General features: G+C 43.3%; 1 protein-coding gene across 4 annotated transcripts; it reads left to right on the top strand.

Moving 5' to 3' along the window:
• Window positions 1–1,374: 1,374 nt before the first annotated feature.
• Window positions 1,375–25,648, top strand: RBBP5 (RB binding protein 5, histone lysine methyltransferase complex subunit). Of its 4 annotated transcripts, none has more exons than XM_035121534.2 (14): window positions 1,375–1,658; window positions 4,076–4,101; window positions 4,442–4,614; window positions 5,751–5,891; window positions 6,841–7,003; window positions 7,912–8,021; window positions 8,450–8,569; window positions 11,357–11,510; window positions 11,622–11,693; window positions 12,470–12,587; window positions 14,330–14,399; window positions 15,323–15,552; window positions 18,347–18,541; window positions 24,213–25,647. In XM_035121534.2, exons 1-14 carry the CDS (start codon window positions 1,640–1,642, stop codon window positions 24,239–24,241), a joined length of 1,620 nt encoding a protein of 539 aa, XP_034977425.1. In that variant the 5' UTR covers window positions 1,375–1,639; the 3' UTR covers window positions 24,242–25,647. The 4 variants fall into 4 exon arrangements, with proteins under 4 accessions (XP_034977425.1, XP_034977426.1, XP_034977423.1 ...); XM_035121535.2 differs by having other exon boundaries at window positions 1,376–1,658; window positions 18,347–18,424; XM_035121532.2 differs by having other exon boundaries at window positions 1,504–1,658; window positions 24,216–25,648.
• The last annotated feature ends 84 nt before the right edge of the window (window positions 25,649–25,732 follow it).

Raw genomic sequence — 25,732 nt, 5'->3', positions numbered from 1 at the left:
TCATGGTATGTTCATTTACTCTACAACCCCCTGTCTTGAACCTGCTTCTGAAACAATTTGAGTTAGTAAATGTCCCAACAGATTTAACTGCTAGAGACAGAAGGGTTGTGTTTCTGGTGTTGAAACCTAAAAACGACAATTCCAGAGTATGTGGTAAGGTTATATGACAGTAAGGGCAGTGGTTTATAAGAAATAGGTACAAGAAAATTTGGGATTTGCTTCGAAGAGAAGTCTGAAAACTTGTCGTTGTTTAGTTGTGTCCAACTCTTCGTGGCCCCCAGAGCACGCCAAGCTCTCCTGTCTTGCACTGCCTCCCGCAATTTGGTCAGACTCATTTTGGTAGTTTCGAGAACACTGTCCAACCATCTTGTCCTCTGTCGTCCCCTTCTCCTAGTGCCCTCAATCTTTCCCAACATCAGGGTCTTTTCCAGGGAGTCTTCTCTTCTTATGATGTGGCCAAAGTATTGGAGCCTCAGCTTCACGATCTGTCCTTCCAGGGAGCACTCAGGGCTGATTTCCTTCAGAATGGATAGGTTTGATCTTCTTGCAGTCCATGGGACTCTCAAGAGTCTCCTTCAGCACCATAATTCAAAAGCATCAATTCTTTGGCAATCAGCCTTCTTTATGGTCCAGCTCTCACTTCCATACATCACTACTGGGAACACCATAGCTTTAACTATACGGACCTTTGTCGGCAAGGTGATGTCTCTACTTTTTAAGATGCTGTCTAGGTTTGTTGGCCAATAATGCGAGATGAGCGCGCAACCCCAGAGTCGGTCACGACTGGACCTAATGGTCAGGGGTACCTTTACCTTTACCTTTAGGTTTGTCATTGCTTTTCTCCCAAGAAGCAGGCGTCTTTTAATTTCGTGACTGCTGTCTAAAAACTACCCGCATGAAATCATGTTGAAACACGTTACAGCTGCCGCTTCTACTACCTTTACATACAGCATTTACCAGCACTGATTGAGAAGCCATTTTCCAAGCTTCTCTGCTTTGCTTTCAATATCTCAGTTCTTTCTCTCCAGATATTTGTAATTTGGAGAGAAAAGGCGGCTCAGTAGATGCCTTTTCCCCACAAGCCCTGCGGCTATCACAACACGCCTCTCGATTTCCCTTTCAGGCCAGGAAGGTGAACCGGTTGCTCTCCAGATCTTGTTGGATTACAACTCCCATCAGCCTCAGCCAGGATAACCTGGTTGCAGCCGGATTTCAACAACATCTGAAGGCACGCAGGTTCCCATATCTGCCCTAGAATATAACACGCGTTACGCCAGCACCTTTTCCTCCTCCGCTGCCGCCCGCCTCCCGGAACTCTTCGCGTACGCTGCTTCGTTTCGAGCCGGTGTTCTTTATTTGACGGACTCGGCTTCGTAGCTGCCCTGGCGGCTGCCTGCTCCTTACGCCACTCAAACCGTTTGCCCCGAGACGCTGTTCGCCGCCGTCCCGAAGCGATGAAGGCGAGCGTCGAGGCCCGGAGTTCCGCGTGACTCGAAAGCCAGACCGGAGCCCTGAGAAACGAGTGGGCTGCGGCTGTGTCAGGCTGAGCCTTAAGCCGGCCCCCTTGACTGGGTGTGCGCGAGGACCCCTGGGTCCTTGGTTCCGGAGCGGGATCGGACGGAGCGAGAAAGTGGCCAAGATGAATCTGGAACTGCTCGGTGCGTGGCTTTAAATGGTTGTGTCGAGCCCTCCTTGGTCCTTCCCTTTGGTGGGGCGGGAGGGGGCCGGGCCGGGCGGCTGGGCTGCGGGAGGGGGCCGGGGCGCCTGGGACTTGGAAGGCAGCGAAGTGCCGGGGCGCCCGACCCGGACCAGGGGCCGGAGAAGCACTTGGGCTGGGGCTTGGGAGGCTCCTGGGAGAAGGTCCCCCTCCGCACGCCGCTTGCACAAAACGCCGCATAATAAATCTTGGCAGGGCGAGAGTGAAACCGACTGACACCTCTTTTAAGTGCATTATCAGCTAACAAGTCAGGGGATGCAGCCCTGGGGGCTCGTTTAATGGCATGTAGATTCGTGGTCGCCCACCTTCGCTGCTCACCTCTTCCTCCTCCTCCTCCTCGACTGGCAGAAACTGCTACCCTGAAGTCATGGCGGTGCTTTATTTCCCATGGCAGGTTTCTTTCCTCCTGCCTGCCCTGTTGCTAGGCCAAACAAGCTGACAGTCCCGTTGCCATGGCAGCCATGCCAGTTTTGACCACTCGATTTCTAGTGTCTTGGGACCAAAGAAGTTCCTTCAAGCTGCAGTATTTATTCACGCAGTGAATATTCAGCCCCACTGAACGTAGTGGCCGTTACTTCTAAGCAAGCATGTGTAGGATTGCAGCATTCCTGTGTTTGTGCTGTGCAGCGTTTGGTTATGCATCAAGGGTACACATTTTTAACATGCAAGATGAGTGTTGCCCGTTCAGTGTACTGAAACATTGTGACACCCCACATTCTCCCTGGAAGATCTGCTTCACTTTAACCCGTTTGCCATCCTGCTCAAAGATTTCTCTGAATTAGATCAAAGTTTTTCCTAGGCGTATTTACGGCTCAATCCTGACCAGACCCACTGACTTCTAAAACTGTTTTCGGTTGGTGTGTTCTCAGTAGGAAAGGGAAACAATTTAGGTTCTTTAGTTTTTGATTTAAAGACCAACACCTGGTGCTACTGCCTGCTCCAAAGGAAAGAGGATCCACATACTAAGTGACCACATACACATACAAAGGATGGATTTGCAAAATGATTGTATCTTAAGCAGAAACCATTGGCATTTTGGAAAGGTATTTGCAGGGCAACTGCCTCTCGATATTTATGCAAGTGGTCCATGACACATGCTACATGGGAAGACAAAACCAGAAAAAGCAGACTACTTGACAAAGTGGGGAATCATTGCATTACTTGCTAGTTCAGATCTGGCAAGCCTTTGGGTCTCATCATCTCTGCCCACTGGCCATATTTCATGGGGATTATGGGAGTTGTAGTTCAACAGCATGTGGCGGGACCAAAGGTTCCCCACACCTGTCCTAGCTGACTAGCCCCTGAATAGGAGAAAAACAGAACCAAAGTGGATGTGACATAAAATGCATTAAATGCATTTTTGTATTTAAGAAAGTTTTGAAAATGTAAATAGCATCAGCTAGTAGGGCATGGGAGCAGCCATGGAGAGGAATTTTAACCCTTTCCCCACCTTTTATTGTCCTGTGGATAATCCCGCCTCTAAAACCAGTATCTACATTGGGAAGAAATCCCCCATTGGCATCCCAGTAATGGTAAGCCCACCCTCAGCTGATGTTATTTGCATTTTAAGAATTCTGCACATTCAGTGCAAAGATGCATTTTAATGTACTGTATGTAGTTGGACCCTCAGTCTTGGGGTGGTGTTTTTTTAAAAATAATTTTATTAAATTATCTTCCGTTCGTTTTCAACACATTTAGATGGCTCACAATTAATGCAATAAAACAACAGTAATTATAAAGCACAAAAACAATGTGAGCACCCCTATAAGCCCGGCTTTACATATTTTTCTTCTACCTACCTCACTTCCCATATAAATGGGATGAGAAGCAGAGCCCTTTCTTTCTGAAGATTATTATATCAAGGTAATACTGAGGTTATTCTTGTGATAATTTTGTAACGCTTGGCATTTGCATGTTTACATCAAATGTCATGCACTTGCATTCTGCTCTGTCAGGAAGTACTAAACAATATTCTTTTTTATTGTTGCCTGGATGGCTGATTTGCACCCACCTTGCCAAGTTAAGAATATTTTAGTTATCTGTGCTTTGTAGCAACACCTCCAGATTTTGAACTATGGGCCCACTTAGCACTCGCCACTTATTTATAACCGTGGTGGGGAAGCTGTGGCCCTCCTGATGTTACTGGACTATATATAACTGTTCTCATCCTAGATCATTCGGTGTGCTGGCTGGAGCTGATGAGAGTTAAAGGCCAATGCCTGGCATTTAGGATCAAATTTCTCATCATAAACAGCATACTTTCATTTAAAATAAAACAAAATATTGAAGTATTGTATAATACAAAGAATGTGGTACTGTATAACTTGTTTCATGCTGTATACTTCTGTTTTATTTCAGAATCATTTGGACAGAACTATCCAGAGGTAAATGTCCCAAAGTTGACACATTCTATTCTAATGTTGTTTGGCTTGTGACTTGTGTTTATTATCTTTGAAGATGGGAAGCAGATGTATGCTGAACTGTTATGTGGCTACTTGGTGTATGTTAAAGTGTATCAGGAAAACATGTCTATCTTAAAATCAGCATCCCTTCAACTTCTGATTTTTAATCTCGTGCATACTTTCCCTTCAGTGCCTAGGTGATCTCTTAAATAGCAGTGGCCTTACTTTGCTTGAGACATTTCAAAGCAGTGAAACGAACTGGCTATATAGCTTTGAAGTGAAATTGGTCGACATTGATTTTTATACCTTTCATTGTTTTCAGGAAGCTGATGGCACACTGGACTGCATTAGTATGGCCCTTACTTGTACTTTTAACAGGTGGGGCACACTTCTAGCAGTAGGTTGTAATGATGGTCGGATTGTCATTTGGGACTTCTTGACGAGAGGCATAGCAAAAATCATAAGTGCTCATATCCACCCGGTCTGTTCTTTATGGTAAGAAATTTATCTCAATATGAGTTAAATATGATTTATCGATAGCATACTCTCAGCTTAAGTAAAAAACACAGTGTGCATGTCATGTGTTCAGTATATCATTTTCACAAGTTGAAATTTACACAGCTTGAACATTGCATGAAGTTTACATTCCAAGAGCTAAAAAGGAAAGTTGGCTTTTAAAGTCATTTCTTTGATAGTGAAAGCTGCTGCAGGGGAAAAAATCAATGAAAGATCCAGATACACAGATGATTCATGGCCCCCTCCCCACATGCATTCAGTATCTTTGGATCACAGCTGTAGACTGAGAATCCGATTGCCTCTTAGATTCCTGCAAGGGGCTTATGCTCGCCCAGTGGATCTTTTGATCTTTTCTTTGAATTGATGAGCTCCATTCTGTATCACAAACTATTTTTGAAAAGCCCTTCAGTTTCAAAATCAGTTTAACTTGCAACATGGGGTGCTGCTATAAAAGGAAAACAAGTCTAAATCCCTTTTTAGCTCATGGAATTATCTTTTCTTTTGATCCTGGCTGCTTTGCATCCACCTGCTGGGAAAATGAGGATATAAGCTTTAAATAAATAAATAACTTTCCTTTTCCAGCACGGATAACTTTTTGAATTTGAACTTCTAGAAATTCATTCTAGAAATATTTTGCTTATTACTTTTTATTGGATACTTCAGGACCTCATTGTTGGATTTTTTTTAAATAACATGCTCACAGTAGGGAAAAAACCCCCCAGTGTTTTTGCTGTATCAAGTGTTTCTGGGTTTTGTAGGATTTTTTTGTGCAAAAGCCATAAAGTATTTTTATTGCAAATGCTTTGTTTCAAGATATTTTACAATCACCATTCTGCTCTGCTGTAAATACATTGGTATCTGAGTAAATTTAGCTTGAGTTGCAGTATAGGCCACTATTCACTTCAGTGTGGTTAAAACAATAGTCCCAAAAACAGATAATCTGATCAGTTCTGTATACTGGCACCCCAGTCTAAATACATTTACTTGGATGTTCCTTTGATAGAACACTCTTTTGATTTGAAAGCATATTAGAGCCAGTAGCTTTGACCATTTTAAATAATATTTGTGGGGATAGCAACAAAACAAAGGTTGCAATCTTGAACTTTCTCTTCCAGTTGGAGTCGAGATGGCCACAAATTGGTGAGTGCGTCAACCGATAATATGGTATCTCAGTGGGATGTTCTGAGTGGTGATTGTGACCAGAGGTTTCGTTTCCCTTCTCCTATCCTGAAAGTCCAGTACCATCCCCGTGATCAGTAAGTAATACTAACAAAGACCTTTCCCTAGAGCAGTCTTTGAAAACCGAATGGTTTCTTGCCTACCGTATTCTAATCAAGATTATATGTCATCATTTGCCTTATTCAACCCAGTTCTTTACTGTGGACCATATCCAACAAAATGGCTGCTCTAGCGGGAGCCCGTGCAACAAGTCCCACTAGCGCAACAGGGGTCCTACTTCCTATGCAGTTGGGAGAACTCCCAGAACAGTGTGCAGGGGGAGGAGAGGAGGGGTCCTTATGTCAGGCAATCAGAAATGCTTGTGCTGATCATCATCATAACGTGGTGCTCTCCACTACGAGAGATTATCTGAAGCTTTGTTCTTGGAAGTCATCAATATGCTGGTGACAGTTCAGTAGCAGTATTCAGAAGTGCCCCCTCCATGCATATAGCCAACACGTGGAGAGGGGTACCAGAATCCTGCCATGCAGCCTGAGACCACCTCCCTCTCCCACTTCCTGACATCTGGCATTGAGGGGGTCTTTGTACATGCAGAGACTCTTAATCCTAGTGGGTGACGATCTTTATGGCCCAATTCAATATGCTGCTGCTTGTTTTAAAGCATGACTGCCACGTGATTGAAGAATAGTAGCTAAGTAATAGATTAAATCTGCATTAATTTGCATATGTGGAAAAACTATCATAATTTTAAAGAAAAAGATGCAGGCACCTCATGCAAGAAAGGGTGCCTCTGCCAAGCTTCTGCTTGATCCCATCCCCTTCATCTCTGTATTCTCTCTTTTTTTCTTGTCCTCACTGATCTTCAGCTCTGAAGCCTCTGCTTTCAGGCACACACAAAATTCCTGCATCCTTAGAAACCTCCTTTAAGCGTACCCCTTTTTTTCCTATTCCGAAAGAGACACCAGGTAAGAAAATAGAAAATTTGAAAATTTCTTTTTTGTTTCTTGTTGGTTTCTATTTGTTTAGAAACAGGGTGTTGGTATGTCCAATGAAGTCTGCTCCTGTCATGCTAACATTGTCTGATTCAAAACATGTTGTCCTACCAGTGGATGATGATTCTGATCTGAATGTGGTGGCTTCTTTTGACCGGCGAGGGGAATATATCTACACGGGGAATGCTAAAGGGAAGGTGAGACCTCACTGGACTAATATCTGGTGGGTAGCGGGTTCAGTTATCTGATTTGTATGATTCGCATTAGAAGTGCTGTAAATAGGAGAAATGTGCTTCCCTATCTTATTCAGAAATGAAAGGTTGTTAACATGCGAGGGTCACAGACAACTGCACCATAGTGCCTTGACTATAGTTTGTGTATGCCACATTCAGCCCATTGATGGATGTGAGAAGATTACACACACACACACACACACACACACACACCCCTAGGCACCCTTTTGTACATCACCATTGCTTGATCTACATTATTGACATTATTCCCTACTAGTTTTAGCTGTGTATGCAGTTGCTGGCTTCTTTACATTTCTAATGAAAGCTTATATTTTTTTAACGAAAAATTCAGCTTAGGCGCTCTGACATACCTGCTATGAACCTAATCAGATACTGACTCTATGTAACTTCATAACATTTCCTGTTTAAATGAACAGTCCAAATGCTTTGAAATTCCCCACCTCGCACCCATCTGTGTCCAAGAAACCTTCAGAATTTAATGTAGTGAACAATGTCATCATGGAACTTTTTCTTTTGGACAGATCCCATTTTAGAGAATGAATTGCATGCAGTTGCTGCCCAGAGATTGTCTACTCTAATTCCATACCTGCTCCATTGGATTTCACTGTCTTAAATTAATGGTGTTGCTGGTGTTGAACTTGGCACTAACCTCTCCTTTTTATTGATGAGAGAGGAAGACATGGTTCCTTGCTTAGTGTCTCATAAATCACTGACAGGACTGACTTTTAATAGCACACTTTGATGTCTGTGCAGACTTTTATTGCCTTTCCTTATGAACTCTAAACAAGAAGCGTATGTGGTGAAAAGGTCACAGTTAAAGTTACCTGATTTATTTTTACTTATGTTGTTAGATCTTGGTCTTAAAAACAGACACTCAGGACCTTGTTGCTTCCTTCAGAGTAACTACAGGAACCAGCAATACTACAGCCATTAAATCTATAGAGTTTGCTCGAAAAGGAAGGTGAGTTGAAGACTTTGACTCTGCTCCCACTTTCATACGTGGAGAGCTGCTGTTCAAATAACATTGTCCTTGGGCAGGCCTAAAGGAGGTATTTGGTTGTACTTTTGGTCTTAGTTTGTACTTGATTAACTTGCCAGTGCTTGTGCTTGTAGGGGTAAGAGTTTCATTACATTTTAGTCTGACTGGTGATTTAGTTTTAATTATTTTATAGTGATATTGCTATATTGGATGATTTTCATTAACTCTTATTGTATATCACCTAGAGGCTTGGGTGGAAGTGTAACAAATAAATTCAATAAAGTATTAACAATAATACTAGGATCCTGCTCTATGGGTTTATCCTGTTTCTTATATAACCAGTGGCTCTGCAGTATATTTGGAACGAATGGTATCATTACAGCATTTTGTATCTCTTTCCACTCTCTTAGTTGCTTTCTAATAAATACTGCTGATCGCATAATCAGAGTCTATGATGGTCGGGAAATCTTGACTTGTGGTAGAGATGGAGAACCAGAGCCAATGCAAAAGCTGCAGGACTTGGTGAATAGGTAGGAATTACCTGTCTTGAGTCAAGGGCATGTGCTTTTCAGTATTCAAAGGCCCTACTGCTAGTTTGTCCTCTGGTATAACTTCATTTCTCAAAGCTTTAAAAACAAGCATTCTACCCTCTAAAGACCTTGAGTGTTGTTGTTCCAAAGGAACTAGATCCAGAATGAATGCCTGCTTCCTGGCTCCCAGAGCCCTTTCTGCATTGTGCAGCACTGTCCAAACTTACCTTTTGAATATATTTTTTTTGGGGGGGGTGAGTCTTCTGTAACAAAAAAAAGGCTGTATATATTTTTTTACTTAAATTCAAAATACAGTCTCCAACATAGCATCATGTAGTGTAAAGAGAAGCCTGAGATTCATAGACAGGGCAGTGTTTGGATTAATTGCTGCCTTTACTACATTTATAAAACATCTTTCTGCCAGTGCACTCCAAGGCAGTTAAAAGTTTTAAATCTTCATTATTGATATTATTATTTCTAGTTGTTAAACACTTCATAAACAAGTTTTCTAGGCATTGTACAAGTTGGTTTAAAACATAACAATTATATTGTATAACCTGCAATCAGTCTTAAAATTCCAACCCAGCATGAAACCCAAATGCAAAAAGCCAACGCAATAAAGTGCAACACAGATCACAGGACCTTAAAACAGCCATCAGATAGCGGATCAAAAACCACTAAGATGCACTACAGTTAAAGTAGCATGGCCTTCAAATGCCCTGCAGAACAGAAAGCTCATAGTCTGGGAAGAGGAAACTAAGATAGTCTTGGCCAGTTACAGGGTATGCAGATGGCATTTGGGGGTGTTTTGCTATCTCACCTTTCCCTCTGATGCAGCTAGGTTGTTTGGCTGCTAATGAAGATAGAACTGGTCTTAGCTAGGCTGATGGGGGCAGGGGCTCATCTCGATGCTCCCTTTGAAGCAGCCAGATGGAATGATGGGAGTAGTGGACAGTTCCTTGCTTAGTTGCTAGCCAGGTCCTTCTCACAGGTTTGGTTTTTTAAAAATCTTTTTTAAATTAATTTTCCAGTAAAAACAGTCAGTTAACATATCCATCAAATCATAATCCAATTAAAAACAATAAACTAAAATAAAAAACCAAATTACAATCCAAATTATTAATTTTTATTTTTTCCCGGGCTCCCCATAGTCTGGACCTCTTGAAGTATATCTCCAATATCTACGTTCCTGCCTTCTTCTTCTTCTTCTCATATTTTCCACATTCCGATCTCAACGCTTTAAAGTTCTCTGTCCCTGGCTATGTGATTCTCAATCATGTCAGAAATCATATATCCTTTCATCCATTGAATACAGCTTTATTTGTATATACAGTATGTATTTTTTTCAACTGTGTATTTGCCAGTGCAGCTTTTCCTGACTTCATTCCAATCCTCCAATCCAGGCTGTTGTCCAAGTCTATCGTTTAAAGTTTAATGACGCAGGCACTCCCATGTTGTTAAATTATTTCAATCCGGGCTGTTGTCCAAGCCTGTTGTTTGAAAATTGTTGAGCATACTGCTTTCAATATTGCAATGTAAATGAACTGTATTCCACAGATATAAGTCATTTGGCGATCAATCAGCTTTCGGAGACCACACAATCCCCCCTTCTGGGCCCTAGAAGAGGGGCTGCTAGGCATCCATTTAGCCTTCTCTCTCGCTCATAAAGAAGAAATTCTGCAAACAGATGCATTGTATGTTATCCCATATTATTGTCTCAAGTCACTACAACGTCAGCCAGCAAGCATCTCCCACTTCCCTCGAAAGAGGGAGGAACTCTCATTTTTCTATGCTGCGTCATATTAACAAGCACCATCTTGTTTCTTCTTTTATCTTTATCAAGTTTTTCAAGCCTAAGTAAAGCTGCGCAATTGAATACTTAATTATAAATAGAAGTCCATCTGTACTTTTCAAAAAACTTAGGTTTCTTAATTAGGCTTGGCATAGAGAAACAATTGTAGGTATTGAGAAGAAAAAAAGAACGTACCAATCACCTCCGTAATCCAAACACTATGATGAGAATCTCTTTGAAGTCCGAGCTTAAACACCAGGGGCTGTGCAGTTCTGCAGGTTTTTTCTCAGTCTTCTTCGGTCCAAACTATGTGTGTTTATTGTCCAAATCTAATTATTTTATGAAACAGATATTTCTGGCTATGAGAGTGGCTTTGGAGAGTGCCAGCCATGTCGTGCTCTGGGACCCAGTGTCCTGCCACTTGCACCTTGATGCAAGCTGACAATCTCGAGGCAATCTGTCTACGAGACAGTCCTCCCCCACCCTGGGGAGTCTGCTTGAATTACCAGCACGGCTGAGGTCCAATTGTATGGGAGTCAGCCATTTCTCACCTCCGGAAACAGGAAGCTCCTTCTCACAGTTTTAAAGTCACTCCTCTGCACCAGCTACTGTCCTATTATTATATATTATTATATTTTTCTATAAGTTCACATCAGTTCTGGTTGCTTACAAAAGCGACTGAACACAGCATCGAAGTCTGCAATAATGCAATAGCAAGGCAAGTGAAGCAACTGCAATCTGCATATAGTTTTCCCAGCTTTCTTATTTTCTTCTAGGTTTGTTTGCGTGAGACATAAGTTCAAAGAAGTTATTTTGGGGGAACGTATCCTGACTTGACCGATGGTATAACTCGCATTGCAAAATTTACTATTTGCAGTTTCAGAGAAGCCCACTTCCAGCTATGCATGACAATCTTTTAACAAGTGCAGTTCTTTAGAACCCTTGCTTCTCCCTAGTGCACTTGAACAAGGTTCTGTTAATTGCTATTTCTGCAGGACACCTTGGAAAAAATGCTGTTTCTCTGGCGATGGGGAGTACATTGTTGCAGGGTCAGCACGTCAGCATGCTTTGTACATCTGGGAGAAGAGCATTGGGAACTTAGTGAAAATCCTCCATGGCACAAGGGGAGAGCTGTTGCTAGATGTGGCAGTAAGTACCGCCTTGTCTCCTTCTAACAGGATTCATCTTGTCACAGCAATGGGCCAGACTGTATTTATAAAAAATGTACCACTTTTCTTCCCCCTTTTTGGCACAATCTAGTGGCATCCTGTCCGACCAATCATTGCTTCTATTTCCAGTGGTGTAGTATCCATATGGGCTCAGAATCAAGTGGTAAGTAGTACTGATGCATTTTCTTCCATTTCTACACTTTCCTTTCTTTCATTTCACTGGTCATTCTGGCTTTAATTTTTTTGCCATTATTTGCATAAGCTTTTACACTGCAGGACCAGCACCTTTCTAAAAATACTTATCAGAGAGAATCAAAAATTTCAAAACTGATTTTTTAAAAAAGTTGTTTGTAGCCAGAGGTTTACAAGAATGATTTTCAGTGAGGAGAGAAGAAAAATGAGATGAAAGAGATCCTGATTTCACATTATGTAAAACAGGGGTCAGCAAACTTTTTCAGCAGGAGGCCGGTCCATTGTCCCTCAGACCTTGTGGGGGGCCGGACTATATTTTGAAAAAAATAATAATGAACGAATTCCTATGCCCCACAAATAACCCAGAGGTGCATTTTAAATAGAAGGACACATTCTACTCATGTAAAAACACCAGGCAGGCCCCACAAATATCCCAGGGATGCATGTTAAATAAAAGGACACATTCTACTCATGTAAAAACATGCTGATTCCTGGACCGTCCGCGGGCTGGATTTAGAAGGCGATTGGGCCACATCCGGCCCCCGGGCCTTAGTTTGGGGACCCCTGATGTAAAACAAGTAACTAGCCCTCTTGTTTAGTAGGCCTTGTGACTCTGAATCTCAAAGAAAGGGCTGGTCTTATGATGTCGCACATGGTTAGTGGCACTTTGATGCAGAGCTAGGGTGTGATTATATAGCTGCTGTACCAGGGCACGAGCATAAAATGTTCTTTGGATTTGTGGCTTAGGAAAACTGGAGTGCCTTTGCACCTGATTTTAAGGAACTGGATGAAAATGTAGAATATGAAGAGCGAGAGTCTGAGTTTGACATAGAAGATGAAGATAAGAGCGAGCCGGAGCAGACAGGTAAAGAATGCATTGACTGAAATTGCCCAGTGTAAAAGTATATGGACTGTGTATAGCTTTGCATCCTTATTGTGTGGCATCAGCCTAGATTACCCCATTCCTCTGCCCCCAGAACTGGAGCTGCAAGCAATCTTAGCCTCTTGGTACACGTCATGGTACAAGATAATACAGAGGTACAAAAAGCACCTCAGTATTATTCACTGAAACATCATCCCCTGTGTGTGAATGGCAGAGTGAAAAACACAATAATCAGTGATGCCCTTTCTGGGTCTGATGATATACCGTATTGGGCTGAATATAAGCCACACTTCCCCCCCAAATTCCGACTGTGAAAATTTAAAGTGTGGTTTATATTCGCAACCTTATGGTATGCAGCCAGGAGCGCAGGGCAAACAGCTCCCGCCCTGTGCGTAGTCCCCCGTCCTTTTCCCTAAGGCCAGGAAGGGAGAGAGCGAGGAAGGGGAAAGGCCGCCAGCAACGCAGCGTGGCTCCCCCTCCCTCCCCAGTATGCAGCCAGGAGCAGCGAGGAAGGGAGCAGCTTATATTTGGGTATTTTTCTTTTTCTTTTTCTCCAATTTTAAAGGTGAGGCTTATATTTGGGTGCGGCTTATATTCGGGCCAATATGGTATTAGTATTTTTTGTATCTTGCCCACCTCAGGAGCATTTTGTATTCAAGGTACAAGATACAAATTTAACAGTTCTTCTGATTTAACACAGTTTGAGCCTTTGAATCTGTAGGCCACATATTAAGGCCCATTTCCCAGCTTGTCTAGTGTAAGTGTTAGCAAACTGTTTCTAGTTTTTGCCACTACTACTCCTTATTCTTTGCTGTTCTGGGATCCCAGGTTAGTTATTCCAGTACCCAAACTACCCACTAGGTAACTTTCAGTTAGTTTCGTTTCCAGAGAATGCCTTTGCTTCTAGGAAGGCTGAGCAGCACCCTAGACTCCCTTTCCAGTGGTGCTGATGAGTCTTCCGTTACTGGTGCTTATATTGTCTTCATTCCTTACTTCCTATACTCATGGGTTCTTGTAGTCCAAGGTTCTTGTCTTCTGTTCTTCCCTAGTTATCTGTTGCATTTTTCAGCCAAGCCAAGAATCCTTGTTCCGATTCTTTACTTACAGACTTCTAGTAGCCATCTGTTTGATGTCTTCAGAGAGTTGTTACCATACTGATCAAGGCTCTGTGAGCTTTTAAAACTACCTCTGGTGCTTAATGCTGATTTAGCTACAATCTGGTCTGACACAAACTGCAGCCCTGCAGAATTTAAGCAGGTACTTCCTAGTATTTGGGGAAAGAGTACATGATTACTGAAGTCAGTGCAAAGACATTCCACTTGATTTTCACCTTTGCAAGATTTATGTTTTAACAATGTACCTAGGCAAACAAGCTTCAGTAATGAAATGTCATAGCTGTTGCTAGGGGAAACAAGGTTGAATGTTAGGCAATAAAAATACAGATTTGTGGTGGTGCCAAACAAGGTAAGTAGACAGCAGAATTTTTTTTAAAAAAAAAAGTCTGGAGAAGGAAAGAGTCTCACTGCTGATTGCTGGTTTTTTTCCATTGCTGTTTTTTCCCCATTGCCAATTATTTTGTAAGAAGTTAGGCATCAGAACAGCATGAGTTTAATTTTGTGACATAGGGCTTATGAGAAACAGGGTATTTAAGCATTAGATGAAGCTTGGCAATGAGACCTTTCTGTTGCTGCCAACTTGTGATTTGGAATTTCTTTGGTTGGCAGGTGCTGATGCTGCAGAGGATGAGGAAGTGGATGTCACCAGCGTAGACCCCATTGCTGCTTTTTGTAGCAGGTGAATGTGGCGGTGGCAAGGGTGTTGAAAGACTGCACACAATCAATATTTGCTGATCACTAAAAAGATATGTTCACTAGGACTGTCAACTAATAAAACCCTTAACTAACTAAGATTTCTTTAAATACAGTAGATGAACAGTGCAATCCTGTGCAGGTTTACTCTGAAGAAAGTCGCACTGTGTTCAATAAGAATCTCCCTGGCTAGGCCAGTTAGGATTGCAGGGTAAATATGCCTATCTTTTCATATGAGCAAGGCAGAGCCTCCCTATGAACCTATTTAGGCTCCCCAGGCCTTCCCATTGGGCTGCTGTGTGGTTTGGCTCAAATCATGGCCACCTGACCATCACCTGATGTTGCTCAACAGGTAAACTTGGTTCTTTCTTTACAGCTTCTGGTAGAGTTCAGTGTTTCTTGAATTTGGCTCCTTTTTTCATCATTCTGCAGTAACAGAAAAAGATGCCAGATTCAAAAAGGGCCCAATTGCATATGGAAAGGAAGAGTCGCTTAGAAGTGCTCCCAGTTCTTTCTTTACAACTCAGCTTGAATTCAAACCAGGCTCCAAAGGAAGAACGGGGAGTACATTTCTGATTCTGTCTTTGAAGTTGAATCACCTGACCTCCCATGTCATATGATCTACAGGTGGGCAGCCCCACCCACCAGTCAAAATGACCTGTAGGAGAAGTTATGGATCTAGTGTGGCCAATGGCCAGGGATAATGGGGGTCATAGCTAGCAAAATCTGAAGGGCCATCGGTTAGCCATTCCTGCTGTGGAGTGTGTCTGAATGGCTAATTTTGGAGGTCAGTATAGCTCTTGTCCTGGATAAGAACGCAAGAACAAAATTGTGTTTGTGTGTGTTTTTTTCAATCCTGTAGCATGAGTTCTGTGTGTTTAACGGGGAAAAATACTATTTCCTTGGCAGCGATGAAGAATTGGAAGACTCCAAAGCTTTGTTGTACTTGCCTATTGCTCCTGAAGTGGAAGACCCGGAGGAAAACCCCTATGGTCCTCCACCAGATGCAGTGCAGACCGCCTTACCTGATGATGGAATAGGCTCTGAGAAGAAGAGGCAGTCTTTGTCTGATGGACCTCAGCCACCAAAGAAGAAACCTAAAACAACCAATATAGAACTGCAGGGAGTACCCAATGATGGTGAGGGAGAATTGCTATCATTGCTACTGTCCAATACCTTCGTGACTTTTAACTAGTCTGAGCAGATGAGAATGTTAGTTCAGCTCAGTATTGCAAATAACTTTGCTTGAGATGGTGGTTCACTTCAGTTGTCATCCAGTGTGACTGTACTTTCCTTCAGAAAGAAGAAAATCCATTCTAAATCCTATATAATAATGTCCAAGTTGTCCCTGCGTCCAGTTGTCCCGTGTGTCCCTGGGTCACTGCGCATGTGCCCCAGGGATTGGACAGCAGAGACTGCGCGCGCATTCTCCCCCCACTCTGCCTCCTCCAACCGCCGCTCCCGCCGGACACCGCCTCACTGCAGGGCACGTCAGGGAAGCGAGGGTGGAGGCCGGCGAAGGCCTCCTCACAACCCTCCCTGGCCGTGAGGAGCGGCGGTTGGAGGAGGCAGGGGGGGAGAGTGCGCGCGTCCTTCCTGTCGGCGGCTGGGGGAGAGGAACGGAGGAGGAGAAAGCAGCGCTTTCTCCTCCTCCGTTCCTGTCCCCCAGCCGCCGACAGCAAGGACAAGTCCCAGGGTTCGGAGAAGCGCTGCGCAAGCGCTTCTCCGAACCCTGGGATGTCTCCTTGCTGTCGGCGGCTGCGGGAGAGGAACGGAGGAGGAGAAAGCAGCGCTTTCTCCTCCTCCGTTCCTGTCCCCCTGCCGTCGACAGCAAGGACAGGTCCCAGGGTTCGGAGAAGCGCTGCGCAAGCGCTTCTCCGAACCCTGGGACCTGTCCTTGCTGTCGACGGCAGGGGGACAGGAACGGAGGAGGAGAAAGCGCTGCTTTCTCCTCCTCCGTTCCTCTCCCGCAGCCGCCGACAGCAAGGAGACATCCCAGGGTTCGGAGAAGCGCTTGCGCAGCGCTTCTCCGAACCCTGGGACTTGTCCTTGCTGTCGGCGGCATACCATAAGGTTGCGAATATAAGCCACACTTTAAATTTTCACAGTCAGCTTTCTCCTCCTCCGTTCCTGTCCCCCTGCCGTCGACAGCAAGGACAGGTCCCAGGGTTCGGAGAAGCGCTGCGCAAGCGCTTCTCCGAACCCTGGGATGTCTCCTTGCTGTCGGCGGCTGCGGGAGAGGAACGGAGGAGGAGAAAGCAGCGCTTTCTCCTCCTCCGTTCCTGTCCCCCTGCCGTCGACAGCAAGGACAGGTCCCAGGGTTCGGAGAAGCGCTGCGCAAGCGCTTCTCCGAACCCCAGGATTCTAGCGCCCGTTATTGAACGGGCTGAAAACCACTAGTATTAATATATTTGTTCTGCTCCTTTTATTGGTTCCTTGTATGGAGCTGATTAATCGTACAGCAGAGGGAAAGCTTCTGAAAAGGCTGCCTTCATTTTTGGTTTTCAGCCTCTACTCCAGGCATCCCCAAACTTCGGCCCTCCAGATGTTTTGGACTACAATTCCCATCATCCCTGACCACTGGTCCTCTTAGCTAGGGATCATGGGAGTTGTAGGCCAAAGCATCTGGAGGGCCGCCGTTTGGGGGTGCCTGCTCTACTCCATTATAATAAAATAGAAAAAGGCTTCAGATTATATTAGAAGTTAGCGAAAATGGCTGAGAGTGGTAAATAAGTCCTTTCTCAGCTTGTGCCATTATGATTGACAGGACACTTGAACCGCTAGATAAGCTAGGGTTCCCATATTTCAAAAAGTGAAGCGGACACAAAAGTTGTTGAGATTTTTTTTTTTTAAGAGTTTTGCCCTAAGTTGTTGAGCTTTGCAAAATCTCAAAAAAGAATGAAGTTGTTGAACTATTTTTAAGCAAATTCAGCAAAATCTAGACTTCCAACATGGGTTTGCCATGCGTCCGGATCTTCTTGGACATTTCCACGATTTCTGCCTGCACACTGCTTCCAACAGCCACTATATCCAGGAAAATCCAGGTGTATGGCAACCCTAATTTAAGCAAGTAAGATCCCTATGTTTTGTGTCCTCTTATATCTCATTATCTTTCTCTCTTGGGGCTAACAGTACTGAATCTTTCCTCACATGCTTAGAATTTTTGTCCGGCTGCACTTTTCAGTGGGGAGCCATTCCTCCTATCTGTGACCACCAAATGGAAATTATGGCCAGTTAGCTCAAGTACTTGTTTAGTAACTTGTGGTGTTTCACATTTCCTCTAAAGCACCTGGACCAGGTGCTATCTTGGTCTGAGTAGCCCAGCAAGTTTATTCTTTGGTTTCTATACAATAACCTGCTGGTGAACTCAACTTTATTCTAACTTCTGGCTCATCCTACTGTTCTAAAATGGTAAAGGTAAAGGGACCCCTGACCATTAGGTCCAGTCGTGACTGACTCTGGGGTTGCGGCGCTCATCTCGTGTTATTGGCCGAGGGAGCTGGCGTACAGCTTCTGGGTCATGTGGTCAGCATAACTAAGCTGCTTCTGGTGAACCAGAGCAGCGCACAGAAACGCCGTTTACCTTTCTGCCGGAGCGGTACCTATTTATCTACAGTACTTGCACTTTGACGTGCTTTTGAACTGCTAGGTTGGCAGGAGCTGGGACCAAGCAACGGGAGCTCACCCCGTCACAGGGATTCGAACCACCGACCTTCTGATCAGCAAGCCCTAGGCTCAGTGGTTTAACCCACAGCGCCACCTGCGTCCCTAAAATGATTCAGAATCACTGCTAAAAAAAGAAAAATGCCATAAGTCTCCTTTCTTGTGTTATGGTATGAGCCTTCAGAGATTTGCAAAGTACACAGGGCGAGTAAATGCACTGTAAACTGAAAAGATGTACTTCCTGTTCCAAACCTGCCTCTTCCTTTGCAGAAGTCCATCCACTTCTGGGTGTGAAAGGAGATGGTAAATCCAAGAAGAAGCAAGCAGGCAGGCCTAAAGGATCAAAAGGTAAAGAGAAAGATTCTCCATTTAAACCGAAACTCTACAAAGGGGACAGAGGTTCTTTACCTCTGGAAGGAGCAGCGAAGGGTAAAGTGCAGGCGGAGCTGGGACAGCCTTTGCCAGGTAAGGACCCAGTGTGAGCGTCTGCTTGCTTGGTGACCTTGCTTCGTACAGACATGGCATAGCCGTAGCACTTTAGCTCCCCAAACGGCATTTGCTTGCTAAGTGTTTTAGCTGCTCTGCTTTCAAGGACAGACAAAATTTTGCTTCTTGGAACAGGATGGTTGCCCTCATTGCCGCAAATGACTATAGGCACCCACAGCTTGTAGGCACGGCAAGAAAATAATGCGAAGGCTGAGAAAAATAAGACGTGTCATACAGAAATGGCACCAAGCCATTAACTTGTGGGCTCTCCTAGGAGTGCACATCATTGGCACCACACAACCCAAATTTGCTAGTCGTGAAGGCTGTTTGGAGTCCAAAGCAGAGATAAAAATGACGGGGAGCACACAGAGCTAAAATATTGTTGTGTGACACTCTTATGAAATATCTGATGCTGCAAAAAAGAAAAGATTAAAGGGGGAAAGGTAGTAGCTATCCCACAGTAGCATTTCTGGTGACTGTGGTTGAGTTTCATTGTCTATAAAAATTTAGTGATGTGTCTATATCACGGATCCATGCTCCGGACAGTTGCTTGTTAGTTAGAAGGTTGCTACCAAGATTTTTATTGAACATACTTTTTATTAATTTTACAAAATACAAAAAAGCAAAAAAAAAAGGTACATACTTAAACCCCTTTTCCACCTCCTTCCTACCCACCCACATGGGTCCTCCCCTGCCACAGAAGTATCCCATGTATGTGAACAGTCAGAGATGGTCCATTTTATGCTTGGGTTTCTGTCCTCCCCCCCCTCCCCTGACCCCAAAGCCCCCCCCTGCCACCAGGGAGCTCCAGCAAACCAGGGCAGTACGCAGGAGGACATCCATCCAACCATCTATTGTCATACCAAAAAAAAAAAAAAAAAAAAGAGAAAAATAGAAATAGGAAAAAAGGGGGAAAAAAAAAGAAAGGGCGAAAAAAGAAAAAAGAAAAAACAATACAAAACAAAATTTTTTTCTTGCATTCATAGTTGTAAAACCATATTTTGTGGGCTTCCCCTCCCCCCCCCTTCCCCGGTTTTCATCCCTTTTTTATCATCTGCAACAGTTTCTTACTTTATAAAAATACACCTTTGCATCTTATACAACTTATAAATCAATTGTTAACATTTTCATCTAATATTCAAATCACTGAGAAATCAAACTCCCATTTTCTCTTCCCGTGCCTAATTTTTTGTTTTTTCTCCCTCTATAAGCCTCCATATTTTCACATTTTCCAAAATCCATTCACTTTTAAAACTATAACTATTCTCAATTTAACCTTACATCCCCGATTGCCGGCTTCCCCCCCCAATCCAGCAAATTCCAAAATCAGCAGACCAGTTATAAACCTGTTAATCCATCCTTAATCACAACATCACTTTCCCTTCACCCCACCCCCTGTTTACAGTCTTTTGTCATCCAGGCCACCATACAGGACCCCTGAATTTCTTCTCTTCTCTGCATATTTTTTCCTTCTTCCCTGTGGGCGTTCTGGAGTTCCAATGATACCAATCGTGCCCCCCTCAAAAGCAGGGCACTCCATCCAACTTTTTGTAGAGTAGAGTCATCATTTTTTTCGTGGTGTGCTTCATTTTGTGTTGAATCATCACAATCCTCATCTTCTTCTTTTCCTTCCCCATCATTGTCATTCTCACATTCATCTTTTTCAGTGTCAAAAGCTTCATCTCCTAAAAAATCATATTCCGCCATCACCTCCTGGAATTTTTCCTGTAACTCTTGCCGTCGTGTCTCCTCTTGACATAACTCTATTCTTGTTTCCCACATTAAGGTCAAAACAGACCGCTGGAACTCAGGGGAACACTTTTTTGTTGACATATTTCAGTCCTGCCAAGGTCAAAACTTGTCACGTGGGGTGGAATATGATCACAGTTTATTTTTCGACTCCATTTTAACAAGCTGGCTGCATTCTTCAAGTCTTATTGACAATAAAGTTCGAACTCACATTTCACAAACACTTAAGCCAAAAAAGAAATTCCACAAAGTCCAGAAATACAAAGTGAAGTAAAATTTGACTTATAAATCCTGACAACTCACTGGGTTGTCTGGGCTGCCGGCTCCCGAGTGGAAAGGTTTTTTCTTAAGCTGTACCTCTTATTGCAGGGCAGTCATAAACCGCAGTCTCTCTCCCCTTTTCACCCTGCATCAAAGGGGAGATTCTCTTTGATGCCTTTGAGGGATCCTTTGAATTGTAAATCTTCTGTTTATGGCTTCGGGTTTCTATTTACTGTCTCTTTTGTTGCCGTGGGGGGGGGTGGCTTCCTCTTTTCTCCCCTCTCTCCCAGATCCAAATTGTTTTATAATAATCCAAATCATGAGGTTACTTACAGTCTTTTCCAATCGTTTTATTTTCGGAAGAATCCAGCGCTCTCCGCCTTCGGCTTGAAGCTTCTCCCTGCTAGAATAACGTTGCCGCTCAAAATGGCCCCCGCGACTTCTACCCTCCTCGCTCCGGAGCTCTTATTAGAGCTAGCCGAAGAGTTGGGGAGTCCGGATTGGGTCTGTGCCGAGCAAATTGCCCTCGGGACGCCCTTCCCGAGGTTCTAAGGGGCGCAGCGTCGCTCTCGCTGCCCTCCCCACTCCTAGCAGAGACGGGCCGTCTCGGAGACGAGACGAAGCCCCGCCGATCGACGCTGGCGCTGAACCCGGAAGCCCCGCTACCAAGATTTTTAAAATGGGCTCTATGTAGATTATGTAATCAAAGCAAGTTTAATAATACTGGCAGTAAGTGGAATGCAAGAATTCTACATACCGTTACTTTACTGCTATGCAGTGATCAGTGCCCATATTTTACTCCTCTAAAAAGTGTGTAAATTTGGGAAAGCTGCTTTCTGCCCAGTTTGACAAAGTTCATGGAGGCAATGGAAAGTGGGTTCTGCAAGGAATAGAAAGTGACTTTTGATAATATTTTATATAAATTGTTACACGTAATAGGGATTCAGATGTGATATATATGTGTACAAAATTTTGTATGTCCTTGAAGTTCAGCAGCTATTGCTGTGATTTTTTTATAATCTCCAGAACAGCTATTTTTTTTAACCCTTTCTTTCCCTCACTGCTGGTCCTGTGTTACCCAGCTTGCTCATTGTCCTTCCTGCTCTGCTCCTGTTACGTTTCTTTTGTAGTATTAATAAATGCATTGAATTATTGCTTACAAGTGATGCAATGAACAAAATGTGGCAGCTTTCCAAAGCAGAAATCTGTTTGCTTTGTTGTTTTCCTGCTAACTTATGTTTGTTCTGTAGCTTCTCAACAAAACTGTTTTAGTAAGTACTAAGTGGTATAATCACCCCCTCCCCACCAAGAGGCACCCTTGAAGTTTTGCAGAAATGAGATTGAGATCAAATGGCACCATGCTACACATTTTCTGAAATCTTAAACTATAGTAAGTTTATGTAAGAGAGCCACCATGTTAAAAAGTATGGGTGGTATCTGACTACATCATACTCGAAACAGGCCTATTGAAATGAATGGGCAAGTTAACATTTGCCAGCTTAAATCCATAGATTTCCATGAGTGTGCTCTGAAGAAGTCAGATACCATCCATTAATTGTTCATGTTTTTGACAATGCAAACATATTTTACTTGGACAGAGCAGAGTTAGCGGCCAAATCCTTAAAAAAAACCCACACACAATTTTCTAGATTTATAAATAAGTTTGCAACTATGAAGTCTTTGTGACTTTATTTGGGGAGTGTTACAGAGCCATGCAAGCTGATGTAGTAATAGATGCCTGCCTATGAGAGGAGGCAAGAAACCAAGTTAATGGTATGCCTGTTCCAGAAGAACAGTATACCATCCTTTCTCCTGGTGTGGGCTTACAGTCAAATTGGTGCTTTGGGCTATCCTCTGTTAGGCTCAGATGCAACTCCTGTATTCAGAAATGTTGACCCACTCAAGGCATGACCCACTCAAGGTGCTCTGCTTTTCACAGTCAAGATCTGGCCTGTTTTTGGTGGTTAATTTAAAATGCTTAGGAAAATGCTTGTCTTGTCTTCAACAACTTTTGGGGGGGAAATAGGAAGCTACCTTACAGTGCATCAAACCCTTAGTCCTAGCTCAGCATTGTACTTGCTGACTGGCAGTGGCTGTCCAGGATATTAAGCAGAAGTCCTTTCCTGCCCAACCAGGAGATGCTATGGATCCGTGGCTTTTTGCAAGGAAAGCATGTGATCTACCACCGAGTGGTGGTTTTTTCCTATGCAACATGCTTTTCCTTAAGTGTAATATTCTGAAGCAGGGGTAGCAAACTGGCAGCCCACAGGCCTCTGAAATATCTCTCTCTGACTTCCAAGCAGCTGTACCAGATTTGAATGAAGGTATGTTTTTCTTTAAAAAAAAAGGTTGAAGAAAATACTATTTAAAAAACTGTAAGGGAGGAAGAGATCCCTTATTTTAATACTATATGATCCAAATCTAGTCCTTACTGCTGGGTGGCTGCTTTATTATAGAGTCGTGGCAGCCCTAAATGGGGTTGAGTTTTGTGGCAAAATATGCTTCCTCCTTTGGACTATTGCTGGGAGAGTGGCTGTCAAGAGGTCATTTGTTTCATTCACTGGTGTCCAGTCAAGAACAGTCAGTCAGACATAAAAATCTTGATACTGAATGCTTTATCCACTGACACCCACCTTATTATTAAGTTAAATGTGCCAGAAAAAGTTCCTTGTGGAACTTTCCTGCTTTAGGATTTAAAAGGGTTTATTTAAGTTCAGTCTGTTGGTTTGTGTGGGAAGCCTTGCAGTCCAAGCCTCTAGGCATATCAGGCATTCATGTTTGAGGTTCCGTTTTGAATTCCAGGCTCCATCTTGGAGGAGACACGAGCTGCCTCTTTGTGGCTCATCCCAAACCCCATGATTTTAATCACTCAGAAGTGCCATCTACTCCCAGGAGGGATTGAGCTGTTAGGCACCTCCCCCTGACTTACTACTCTATTCTTTTTGAGGTTCAAAACCTTCTTAGACTCAAATGCCATGCAACACATTTATATGCAACTATCTTGATTCAGGAAAAGATATAACTGTAAACATGGCTTTATTCTCAGTATGTACTTGTAAGTAGCTATATCAAGACTCCATTGTTCAAAAGCGCATTTCAACTTGTGCTTTTTAGTCTCTGGAAAATTGGAGCTCAGTAAAGGCCTGAACACTGTGCTGCTTCCTTGCCTTGCACAGAGCACAGATAACAAATTGATACTGAGCTGTAATCATCGCACAGCTCCTGCCTCAACTGCTTGCCTGCTGTCCACATCCTCAATAATCCCTTCCCTTTTCCCATGCAAAGTTCACAGACAGCAAGTGTGCTTACTAGCTACAACACAAGTCTGTACAACTTATTCCCTATACTTAAACCAGGTAAGCTTGCACAAATCCCAGTGGCAGGGAATTACTGAGTTTCTCAAGGATCTTATCCAGTTCTGACATCCCTTTTCAAAAGACTTTTTTTAAAGACTTCTAATCAAAAGCAGAGAAATGAAGCATCATAATGTGTTGGACAAAAACTTCCCCTTTAACCTCTCTGCGTCAGTTGGGAGTGGTCTTGTACATCCAGCTTCTGGTGTTGCAGGTATCTGTGAGAGTCCTTTTAAAAATGTTCTCATGTATATTTGATTTTTGGTTTGGTGTTTGTTTGTTTTTAGCAGGTGGTGGTATTTCAGAGCTGTTATGAAGACTTCCCAACATTCCTCACCTTTCCTTGTTGTCAGATAATGGACTGACTTTAAGCCACTATGGTAAGGACAAGTGACCTGGCTGATGCAAAGTATGGAAGAGGAAAATGCTTTCCCCCAATCCTCTCTTCCTGCTAACAGTGAACAAACTGTTGACTCTCAGGAAAGAAGATTTGTAGAGAATCTGATGGAAAGGAACTGCTTTTTGCTGGTTGGTCTGCATTTGCTCCCCAAAGTACAATGAAGTCTGTCACAGGACGATAAGACCTGGTTACCTCCACGTTTGAGGTCTTTTAGTTTCTGTTGCATCATTCAATTCTCAAGAGGATGATTGTCGTGTCTCCATGAAGACCCATCATGCTGCTGTGGATCCCAGCACATTCCTTTTGCAGTGTTGCTAGTTTAAGCAAACTACTCTATGCACCATATTTCCTCTGCGTTATTCACACTGGTTTACATGGACTTGGTAGACATGCTGTTTAGGTACCCTTTATACAGCAAGACAACTTAGCTTACAAGTTGCCTGCTTTTGCAGGTTTGGAATAGACATTTGGAATCCAAATGACTCCAAAGAGGTTTATAACTGCTTGGATACTGATTGCAAGAACCAGGGAGGGTGGAGTGGACGTGTATCTAGAGAGAAACAAGAGGGTTGGGATGATGTCGGGCCAAAGCATGAGTGGCACACGTCTTGGCATGTTTCCAAGCTGGACTTCTACAGCTCAAGAGATGCTCATTTTTCCTCCACTCTAGGATGTGCCAGGCAAATGAGCATCTCCCTGGGAATGTTTAGAAGAATCTGCACACAAGACATGGGAATATACTGCTTAAGTCATTTATGTTTCTGCTCTGTGTCTTATCCAAAGCCATCCAGAGATTTCCGGTTTTGGCTGGGCCTGTATTAGAAAAGGTTGCGTCCTGCATTTTCATTTCTTGTCATTGAAGTTGTTTATCCAAAGTCATATCAGTCTCCTAAATCAGAATATGCATGAGCATCTTGCAGGAGGTTCAATTGGCGCATGGGATGCATTGGGAAATGCAGAGATAAAACTTGCAAACTAACTTCAAAATACTGATTTGAAGTCCCATATATTGTAGTGTATGATATAATTTATGCCATACCCAACCACCAGGTGTTCTGTGCAGCCTCGCGCTGTATAATCCTACTACTTTCAACCTGCCAGTCCATCCAAAGATGCTCTGCATAATATGGTGTCCTGGATTCCAACCAGCCTCTGCAGGTTTCTCTACTTCAGTGTCCATCGCTTAGTTTTCTTTCAGGCTTGCGTTAATTATTTTGATATTCCTGTAGCTTGTACAAAACCTGCCAGATAGTGTGATTGGTTGCTAGTTATTCGTAAAGTACTGCTGTGATGGTAGCATTTGTGTCTGTAAATAAAGAAGTATGTTTTATTAAACTACATGAATCATGTTTTTCCCTTCGCTCTCCAGCCCACCCCGCCCATTTTGTGTGTGTGTGGAGAGCAGGT

Source organism: Zootoca vivipara, chromosome 7 (genome assembly GCF_963506605.1).
Source record: "Zootoca vivipara chromosome 7, rZooViv1.1, whole genome shotgun sequence".
Classification (NCBI taxonomy): domain Eukaryota; kingdom Metazoa; phylum Chordata; class Lepidosauria; order Squamata; family Lacertidae; genus Zootoca; species Zootoca vivipara.
The sequence above is the reverse complement of the archived record's forward strand: the minus strand, read 5'-3'. Positions and strand labels throughout refer to the sequence as shown.